At 44.7% G+C, this 10,862-nt stretch overlaps 1 protein-coding gene and 1 non-coding gene across 2 annotated transcripts; one reads left to right on the top strand and one right to left on the bottom strand.

Annotated features, from left to right (window-relative positions):
• Positions 1–245: 245 nt before the first annotated feature.
• Positions 246–351, bottom strand: LOC111608745. Its single transcript, XR_002752833.1, has one exon. It is a non-coding gene; the product is annotated as a U6 spliceosomal RNA (small nuclear RNA).
• A 2,871-nt stretch (positions 352–3,222) lies between these two features.
• snrpb2 (small nuclear ribonucleoprotein polypeptide B2) lies at positions 3,223–10,805 on the top strand. Its single transcript, XM_023333660.1, has 7 exons — positions 3,223–3,351; positions 4,284–4,355; positions 8,896–9,068; positions 9,149–9,289; positions 9,397–9,432; positions 9,827–9,915; positions 10,544–10,805. Exons 2-7 carry the CDS (start codon positions 4,292–4,294, stop codon positions 10,701–10,703), a joined length of 663 nt encoding a protein of 220 aa, XP_023189428.1. The 5' UTR covers positions 3,223–3,351; positions 4,284–4,291; the 3' UTR covers positions 10,704–10,805.
• Positions 10,806–10,862: the final 57 nt, after the last annotated feature.

Genomic DNA, 10,862 nt, shown 5'->3' with positions numbered 1-10,862 from the left:
CACCAAACTGGATCTGAATGATGTTTGCCCTAGTGGACACATGTGGGAATGGCGTGAGCCTGTTGCCAATGGCGAAGGGGTGGCGGTACAAACCCACTGACCGCCATGGGGTGAACCTACCTGGCTTGGCTAAAGGTTCTGGGAACTGAGCTTCTGGAGGAAAAGTGTTCAGGAAGTTAGTTGAACAGTGATTTGACAGTGCCGTTTAGTTCTTCTCAGATGTTTTTTGTTCTTCTGACGAAAAAGAAAATGAGGAACGCTTCACGAATTTGCGTGTCATCCTTGCGCAGGGGCCATGCTAATCTTCTCTGTATCGTTCCAATTTTAGTATATGTCCTAGAGAACTAGGACACTAGCATGCTGTCTCAGAGCAGTATTTATAGCCCTCTGGTTCACCCCCTTCTCCTCAGCGGTTTTACTTTCTTTTTCATAACAAGAGAAAACCTCCAAACATGAAGATCTGCTGCTAAATAAACTTTTACCTCCTTCCTGTACTTGACTACTTTAAAAATATACCCAAACTATCCACAAATTTGTTGTTTATTCTTGTAACTTGGTCGTTTCTGTGCACAGATGCATGATGGGTAATCATGGACTCCATTACAAAGTAACCAGCCAGCTGAATTCACAAGAACCAGAGCTTTGACAACAAATATCAGGCTCAAAGCTCTCCCTGCCATCACCTATGATTATGAATGGTAAATATGAACACACTAATATCTATAAGACAAGACTGAATGAGAACTACAGGAGAAAAGCGGTTTGCTCCGGTTAAACTGAGCCATACGATGTTTGGTGTATGACTGCCATCTGCTGGACAAACCGAGCACTGCAAAGCCCAGAGTAACCCTGAAGTTTTCAGCAGCGTTACTCTGGTTTCTGGGGCAGGAGGAAATCACAAACCAAAGTTCAAATGTAGTATAAATACTGAAAATAAACACCTACCTGCTCCCCAACAAAACACAAAAAACCCTGGTGTATTCCCTTCTGGTGGGCAAAATCAATCCAGAAACCATAAATTATGTCTGAAAAACGAAACTAAAGCAACAGCTGAAACAAGGAATTACAGCCGTATTAAGAAAAAAATAAAATTACAGGAAATCGGAATATTACCAGGAGTCATAATATTACCAGAATAAACTTGAAATAATACAACAATAAAGTCATAATATTAAAAGGTTAACATTGTAATGAGAATAAAGTCAGAATACTTTTAAAACAAATTTATAATATGAGAATAAAGTCGTATAATAATAAACTTGGAATAATACGAGAATAAAGTCATAATGAGAATAGTCGTACAAGAATAAATTTAAACTAGAAAATTTCTGAGGAAATTTAAAAGGGTCAGATCAGCGTTCTGATCTGACCCGAATCATTGCTGCGTTGCCTAACAAGTGCTTAGTGGATTCACTATGCTAACGTTAATGTATCAACAAAAATTATGCAAAATGCTAAGTTTAGCTTAAATGCTGTCAGTAGCATGTGCGGTATCACCAGCATGTTGACTTACATTGACTTAATCCATTCAGTATGATAAACACAGCTAATAAACTAAAAATGAGCTAAAATGGTTGGTACAAACTAATGTTAGCATGAGGTCTAGCACTAGCATGTAGCATCACTAGCATGTAGATACAACCAGGAGGTTGAGGGTTGTCCTTAGCGTGTTGAGTAACGCAAAATTAATCCATTCAGTATGCTAACAGTAGTGTACAAATTAAAATGATCCCAAATGCTAAGGTTAGCTAAAATGATGTCAGAAGCATGTGGGGCATCACCAGGATGTTGGTTTATATTGACTTCATTCAGGATGATAGACATAGCTAATAAAAAGTGCCTATTTTAGGTGCAAAGCTAATGTTAGCATGAGGGCAATAGCTAGCATGTAGAGAGATTAGCATGTTGACACTACCAGTAGGGTGTAGGTTATCACCAGCAGGTTGACAAACACTGATATACTCCTTTTATTATGTAAAACTTTGCTTTTATATAAAAATGAGCTAAAATAACAATGTTAGCTTAAATGCTACATTTAGTAGCACTTAAGTCTGAAAACTTACTGTAGATGGCATCCAGCTTTCTCCTGTCCAGAAGCAGCTGAGCATCTCCTCTGTCTCGTTTTCCCCTTGAAGGTCACCAGCAACATCAGCAACCAGTGGGAGGATCTCTGCTGGGTTCTTCCTTCTGAGAGCTTTAGGCTTCTGTGTATGCAGTGAGAAACAAAAAAATAAAACTAGAAACAACAGTCATGTTTGTATGATACCTAAATCCTAATAGATTGATGTCACCTTGGTTTGAGTCAGTAGGGTTGTGGTTATGGTTAGGGTTAGGTTAGGGTTAGACACCTTGTTGGTCCGCTCTGTATCCTCCTCAGCAGTGCATTGAGTTTGCATGTCGTCTCATAACGAGTACCTCAATAGCAAAAGAATAAAACTGGACAGATTTAATGTCAAACCCTAATGCCATAATCCTTCATTTGAGGGGGGTCTGCTACATACATATTTATAGGTTCTCAGCCATCCAGGACATGGAAAAATAAAAACAGAAAAACGTATAACGCAACTTAAGTTATAATTTAAATAACACATAACTTGTATTGAGAGCCACTGCAATAAATCAATATTTATGAAGAATTTTATGAAGAGGAGCTACTCATTAAAACTTGTTTTATTTTGAACCTTAAGGTTTTGTAAATGTGTAGATGAGATTAGATGAACTAAGCTCATATCTAAAGAACATTTCTATCTTAGTTTGACTTCTACTTGTCTCAACAGGTTGTTTACTGAGAAAACACTTTTGATATGCATTGCTACATATTAGTCATTTTTGGTGGTGCATTTGGTCAGGTGCTTTATTCCACCCCGGCAGTGGGCGAGAGGATGGGTCAGACCAAGGCCAGGCTTGGTGTGAAACACTACATGTATGCCAAGCCGACAAAGTAGGACCTGAGATTTATTGTACTGGCTGATATAAATGGCTCCACTGTGGATTTCCAGCTACACACTGGAAAATCTAAAACATCATCAGGAAAGAGTCTGTCATTGGATGTAGTGAACACATTAGTCAACAAAGAGCTCGGGCCACATTGTGTACACTGACAGCTGTTATAGCAGCCCCGTCCTCCTGGAGCCCTGACATCCCACAAGTTGAGGTCCAGTCTGGAGTTTGTCTCCACGAGATAGATAAATAAATAGCCATTAAAAAATATAAAATCTTGCAGAAGAAGAAGAAGTCTTTCTCCTCCGGAGCAGCAGGGGGCGATAAACTGTCTGTAGGCTAGCTGCCGGTTGAACAGGAAGAAGACCGAAAGCGCAGACAACAGTGTGGCTCCTGCCTACCTCTGAACAGGTGAGTTTTATTTGCCCCTTTAACTCCGATTAAAAGAAAGTGACCCAGGTCTGGTCTGGCCGATGATCCGGATGGTTCTGACCGGGGGAGAAGCCCGCCGTTAAAACGGAAGTGGTTTAAACTGAAGCTGTTAGTCGTAGAGCTAACAGATGCTAACATTAGCCTGGCGTGCTAAAATAGAATGAATGAACTAAACATTCATAAAACATGAATTTATTGATGAGTTTCGCCAGAATATTCAGCCGAGGTATAAATAAAATAAACCGTTTTCCATCTTCAGCTTTGAATTTCCTCCTTCAGTCCAGTTTGTTCAGTATTTCTTTAAACTTTTTGCTACAGAAATAATTTATCAACCTGAAGGTGATAAATGTTCTGGTTGTAAAGGTTCAGCAAGACGGTCAATGTTGAAACAGAAATCTCCCGTTTGAGTCCATCTGTTTATTATTATTTTAAATGACCTCACTGTATCATCTCTTGTTTTTATTTTAAATTCAAAACTACTTGATTAATCCCAAAGGGAAATTAAATGAGCTAACTGTAGCATCTGAGCGTTAGGATGGAGACATCAGGTTCTGTCCGGTTATTCCGCTTTGGGCCAGCGATGGAGGAAATCATTTATTCTGCTTTAGTTTTCTGGTTTTCTGTTGAACGACATCATTTAACCCATAAAATAAAGAGGTTAAAGGTGAAAAACCTAATTAATGTGACTCAGGGTAACATTTGACCCAGCAGCAGAGTTTAGGTGTCTGGGTGTTTCAGAACCATCAGCAGGCCCAGTCCGGTTTCAGGGCGACATGTTCCTACGCTCTAAGGATGCTGAGAGGGTCCAATCCGTCAGGACGGGTCCAACGCCCGGGCCTGGAGGACGACGGGTCGCCGTGCCCCCCGGGGCGGACGACGGGTTGTCAGCATCTCTCCTCGTGTTTCCTCAGATTCAGACATGGACATCCGGCCGAATCACACCGTCTACATCAACAACATCAACGATAAAGTGAAGAAAGAAGGTCAGTGCAAACTGCTTTGCTATCTTCATCTTCCAGCATCTACATGAAGCATTTCTATATTTTGAGGAAAAGGTTCAAATGGTAAATCTGGTGGTAAAGCTGACGGTTCTGTTTCAGAACCCACAACCCGACCCGAGCACCAATGTGGCTAAAAAAGTCTCAGATTTTCAATTTATTCTTTTATTTCCTCACTTTTTATAAAACAGAAATATTTTTATCAGGGCAACACTGCAAGACTTTTTGTTTAATTCTGAGAATATGGTTGTAATTTTAGCTGAATAAAGATTCGTCATCTTACCAGAATCGTTTTAAACTCCTGAGAAAAAGTCGTTTTCCAGTTATCAGGATCCGTCTGGTTTCTAAGTCCTGCTGCAGATAAAATATGTTAAAATATGAATTATCTCCTTGTCTGAATTAGAGGTGTTCCTATCGATCTGCCACCGATCATAATCTGCCGATTTCCGTGAAAAAGTGTATGATCGATCACTGTCTTGTTGCCGATCACAAACCGATCACCTGCATCTCTCTTCTCAGCCTGCAGCTGGTCTCCTGTTTCCTTCTCACTGCGCAGCAACAAATCGTGTCGTGTGAAACTATAACGCTCAGAGTGAACGGGGACGTTTGCGTGTTGCGGCGGAGGATGACCTCGCGGGTGAAGCTCGTCACAATGCATCAGGGCCGTGCAGAGAGCTTTGGAGGGCCAGGCGCTCAAAGTTAAACAAGGGCACATTGAGCAAGATGTTCAAACACCGTACAGCAGGGGTGTCAAACTCCAGTCCTCAAGGGCCGGTGTCCTCCAACTTTTAGATGTGCCTCTGCTGCACCACACCTGAATAGAATAATTAGGTCATTAGCAAGGCTGGGAGAACTGATCTACACAAGGAGGAGGTAATTAAGCCATTTCATTCCAGTGTTTTGTACCTGTGGCACATCTAAAAGCTGTAGGACAGCGGCCCTCGAGGCCTGGAGTTTGACACCTGTGCCGTACAGCAACAACCCATATTGATCAATACCCTCAACATAATTTCCCAAGATGCTTAATTTTTTCATAGTTCTCATGAAATTACTTCTCATATTTTGACTTTATTTTTGTAATTGAATAAATGAAATGATTTCGTCTAGACGAGCAACGCTGAAACGCAGAAATTAGATTTAGTTTATTAAAATAAATCAAAATTAGAATTAAAGAAATTGCATCAGTGATGCAGAATGGGGATGTTTATCGATTCCAGAAAATCAATTCAGACCATTGACCGGACGTCATCGCTGCCATATGACAGGATTACGGGACGGATCAGAACCGCTCGTAACAGGAGAAAACTAAATAACTAAATATGGAGTTCCTCAAGGCTGAGAGCTGGGACCAAAGCTTTTCACTGTATATTAATGATGCTACATTATTAACATGCAAACATTTTGTCCTGGGAATGATTTAAAAACAATTATAGATCATAGGCGGGGTAAGCGTGGAGGGGTGCGAGCTAGGCTAAAGCTAACACCACATCGGCTCCCTTTACCCAGCATTTTCCTCGCCAATGTCCGTTCTCTGGCTAATAAAATGGACGAGTTATGACTATCCATCACGGGTGACAGACGGATTATGGACTCAAATGTCATGTTTTTCACCAAAACATGGCTAAACAACAGCTGCCCGGATAATGCTATCCAGCTAAGTGGACGCCACACACACCGAGCCGACAGGACAGCAGGTGCTTCCGGCAAGACCAGAGGCGGAGGTTTGTGCATTTATATTAACAAAGCTTGGTGCACAGACTCTGCTACTACCGAAAGCCACTGCTCACAGAATGTGGAGTTTTTAATGGTCAAATGCAGACCTGATTACCTCCCAAGGGAATTCACCTCGATCATCCTCACTGCCGTGTACATCTCCCCGGATGCTAATGCCAAGCTAGCCATGAAAGAACTCTATGCGGCTATTAGCAAACACCAAACCAAATACCCCGAGGCTGCTTTTATTGTTGCAGGTGATTTCAATCACTCCAACTTGAAGACGGTTCTTCCCAGATTCCACCAACATGTCTCCTGCCACACCAGAGGAGACAAGACCCTGGACCACGTCTACTCCAATCTGGCTGGAGCCTACAATGTGACACCCCTCCCCAACATCGGACAATCAGACCATCTCTCCCTGTTCCTCACACCTCGGTACTTACCACTCATCCAACGTGTGAAACCTACCGTGAGGACAGTAAAGGTGTGGCCAGAGGGCTCAGACGCTGTGCTCCAGGACCGGTTCAGGAATACAGATTGGACTATTTTCCACCATACAGACTTGGATCAGTACGCCTCATCTGTACTGAACCATATTTCCACCACCATAGAACATGTCACCACCTGCAAACGCATTACCATGTACCCCAACCAGAAACCCTGGATGAACCGAGACGTTCGTCTCCTGCTGAAGGCCCGCAACATCGCCTTCAGGTCAGGGGATGCACAGACTTACAGTGCAGCCAGGGCTGAGCTGAAGAAGGGAATCAAGAAGGCCAAACACCACTACAAAAGGAAGGTGGAGGATCATTTTTCTAACGCCAACCCCCGACGTATGTGGCAAGGCCTTCAGATTCTCACAGACTACAAGAACCCCAATACCACCCCCGCTTCTACTGATGTCTCCTTCCTCAACGAACTTAACAACTTCTATGCTTGTTTTGAGAGAGGGAATACCACAACTGCAACCAAAGCAGCTACCACCCCAGGCCAACAGCCACTGACTTTCCTCCCCACTGACATAGGAGCGGCTCTGAGCAGGATTAAATCCCACAAGGCTGCGGGTCCTCATGGCATACCTGGACGTGTCCTCAGAACGTGCTCTGGGGAGCTGGCAGGAGTGCTGACGGACATCTTCAACCTGTCCCTGGCCCGCGCTGTGGTACCGACCTGCTTCAAGTCTACCTCCATCGTCCCAATCCCCAAGAATCCCAACCCAACGAGACTCAATGACTACCGCCCGGTAGCCCTTACCCCCATCATTACCAAGTGCTTGGAGCGGCTGGTCCTAGCACACCTCAGATCCTGTCTCCCCCCCACACTAGACCCCCACCAATTTGCATACAGGTCAGAACAGGAGCACAGAGGATGCAGTCTCTATAGCGCTGCACTTTGTCCTTTCTCACCTGGACAGTAAGAACACTTACGCCAGACTGCTGTTCTTAGATTTTAGTTCAGCATTCAACACTGTCATCCCATCACAACTCATTACCAAACTCACAGACCTCGGCATCAGTCCACTCATGTGTAACTGGTTGCTCGACTTCCTGACCAGTCGACCTCAACATGTCCGGCTGGACAACCACTTCTCATCCACCATCATCATAAACACCGGAGTGCCACAAGGCTGTGTGATGAGTCCCTTCCTCTACTCCCTCTTCACCTACGACTGCAGACCTGTCCACGGCTCTAACGCCATCATCAAGTTCGCAGACGACACCACGGTGATCGGCCTCATCAGAGATAATGACGAGGCCGCTTACAGGGAGGAGGTAGACCGTCTGGCTGAGTGGTGCGACAAAAACAACCTGCAGCTGAACACCGAGAAGACCAAGGAGCTTATCGTGGACTTCAGGAGGAACGCTGACCCACATCCACCCATCCACATTAAGGGGACAGTGGTGGAGCGTGTGGACAGCTTTAAGTTCCTGGGAGTCCACATCTCCGAAGACCTGACTTGGACGACCAGCTGCTCCAAACTCATTAAGAAGGCGCATCAGCGCCTCTTCTTCATGAGGACCCTGAGGAAGAACCACCTGTCCTCAGAGATCCTCACGAACTTCTACCGCTGCACCATTGAGAGCATCCTCTCCAACTGTATTACAGCTTGGTACGGGAACTGCTCTGTCTCCGTGTCTCCGACCGGCAGGCGCTGCAGAGGGTGGTGAAAACTGCCCAGTATATCGCCGGGGCAACGCTCCCTGCCATCAAGGACATCTACAGGAAGCTTTCCCACAGCTGTCACGCTTTTGAACGCCTCCTGACATAAAACATAAACTATAAGGACTGTACTCCCCTATCCTCTCATACAACAATAACACATGGACTATCCTCACACACACACACATCACGGACTGTTTTCTTCACACACACATACAACCTGTAAATTTTATCTGCCATTATTTATCTATAATCCATTCCTTAACATTCTTATGTCTTCTGTATTTTCTGTATAATCTGTGCATATAGCTCCCATATTTATATTTATACACAATATCTATATCTCTTGCTATAACCCCTTATAGTCCATACATACATAGTCTTGTACATCTGTGAATAAATATTATATCTCGTAGAGCACTTCTGGATAGATGCAAACTACATCTCGTTGCTTGTACTTGTGACAGTGCAATGACAATAAAGTTGAATTCTATTCTATTCTATTCTATATTTGTGACATATGAACTCACTGAGTGGCTTCAAATATTAAACCATTGATACATTAAAATAAACCAAAATTCATGATTTTTGGTAATGGAGATTATTCCTCTATGATGTAGGAGTAATCGGTTCTGACTTTCTCCTGCAGAGCTGAAGCGTTCGCTCTACGCGCTCTTCTCCCAGTTCGGCCAGATCGTCGACATCGTGGCCATGAAGACCATGAAGACGAGGGGCCAGGCCTTCGTCGTGTTCAAGGAGCTAACGGCTGCAACCAACGCGCTGCGCCAGCTGCAGGGATTCCCCTTCTACAACAAGCCCATGGTGCGCCGCCACATGCACCGCTTAGCTGACCGCCTCTAGCCTCTTTAGCTGCGGTGCTAACCGGTTCTGCTCTCTTCCAGAGGATCCAGTACGCTAAAACCGACTCGGAGGTCATCTCTAAGATGAAAGGTACCTTCAGCGACAAGGAGAAGAAGAAGGAGAAGAAGAAGAAGGCCCAGGAGGCGGCGGCGGCAGCTAACGCCGCTAAGAAGCCTTCAGCGGTGGGTGACCCCTGGCTGACCCCTGTATGACCTCTGGCTGAGGTCACATGCTCCACAAATGGTTCCTTTCTGTTGGATCACAGCTGCTGTCTGTTTCCTGTCTGCAGATTCTAGCTGTGCCTGCGCAGACGCCTGCAGTTCAGGTAAGCCGTCTGCGCTCACCTGAGCCGGTTCTGAAGCTCGCCGCCGACCCGTCCAATCAGAACCTGACCCAGAACATCCATGGCTTCAGTTGGTTTACGGAAATCTGAACAGTGTGGCTTAACCCAGTCCAGAGGTTCTGGTCTCAGTAGAAACCAAATGGCATCATGGAGGAACCCAGTATCAGGTCGGGAGGTTCTGGTTCTGGTTCTGTTTACAGCAGGTTAGGCTGTCTCACATTAGCTGCGTAAAAGTCGGATAAAATGTTACACGAGCGTTCAGACGCTGTGAAAACGGAAACGATTTAGGTTCACGTTTCGAGCAGATCGGACCGTTCTGGGTGGAACGACACGAATCGGGCCATTCAGAACCAACCCGTCTCTTTTCTGTTCTCAGGTTCCAGACAATCCTCCAAACCACATCTTGTTCCTGAACAACCTGCCAGAGGAAACCAACGAGATGATGCTGTCCATGCTGTTCAACCAGTGAGTGCTCTGCCCCTGCAGACTAGCCAGCAGCAGTTAGCAAACACCACTGAGCTCGTTACAGCAGCTGCTGCTCAGAGCATCGCTAGTAAAATCATTAAGGGGCTAATAGAGGAGCCATGTTGGGACGACTTCCTGGAGGTGGAGCTTTAGAAAGAGCAGGAGCTTCTTAAAGAGACAGAGACCCAAAAGAGACGTTAAATCAGGAAATCAAATTTCTTTTAAGTCATGACTGATTTATGTAGTATTTTCTAACAACTGAAGGAAACAGTCACTGGATTAAAATGATTCTGCGTTCCTGGAAAACAGAAGATACCAGCCCTTTAACAGGAAGAAACATCCAGCAGAAGCAGAGCAAAAATCAGCTGGCACTAAGTCAGGGCTGAGTCACAACTCAGTGACGGCATCAAGGCGACACGCTGCCAGATCATAGCGCAGAGGCAGGAAGGTGTTTCTGGACAAAAACTTTAGTTTGTCTCTGTTTAAATGAAACATTGCCAGGTCTTTAAGTCCTACCTGTGGCCTAAACAAAGTCTCTGCAGCTGAGCTAAGGACCGCCCATCTGATTAGCATAATGACCCTGATGTTGGGTCTTAATGTTGCTGTTGCTCTGCGTCGGTTTCTGCAGGTTTCCGGGCTTCAAAGAAGTGCGTCTGGTTCCAGGGAAACACGACATCGCCTTCGTGGAGTTTGAGAGCGAGACGCAGGGGGGCGTGGCCAAAGACGCGCTGCAGGGCTTCAGGATCACCGCCACCTGCGCCATGAAGATCACCTACGCCAAGAAGTAGCTGCTCCGCCCTCACTCTGGACTCACTTTTACTTTACTACTGTTTCTTTTTGACGAATTAAAGAGTCGTCTGGATTTTTGTAAAATAAATGGATTAAACGACTCATCGGTTTGGTTTCTGCCTTCTGGGAGAAAATATTGATTGAGAAAAAAATTAAAT

This window comes from Xiphophorus maculatus, chromosome 5 (genome assembly GCF_002775205.1).
Source record: "Xiphophorus maculatus strain JP 163 A chromosome 5, X_maculatus-5.0-male, whole genome shotgun sequence".
NCBI classification, from domain to species: domain Eukaryota; kingdom Metazoa; phylum Chordata; class Actinopteri; order Cyprinodontiformes; family Poeciliidae; genus Xiphophorus; species Xiphophorus maculatus.
This window is presented reverse-complemented; position numbering and strand designations above follow the sequence as displayed.

Coding starts and splice junctions, on each gene's coding strand:
- snrpb2 (XM_023333660.1), top strand. CDS start 4,292: ATGGACATCCGGCCGAATCACACCGTCTACATCAACAACATCAACGAT. Junction 9,433..9,826: donor CGCAGACGCCTGCAGTTCAG/GTAAGCCGTCTG, acceptor TTCTGTTCTCAG/GTTCCAGACAATCCTCCAAA. Junction 9,916..10,543: donor CTGTCCATGCTGTTCAACCA/GTGAGTGCTCTG, acceptor CGGTTTCTGCAG/GTTTCCGGGCTTCAAAGAAG.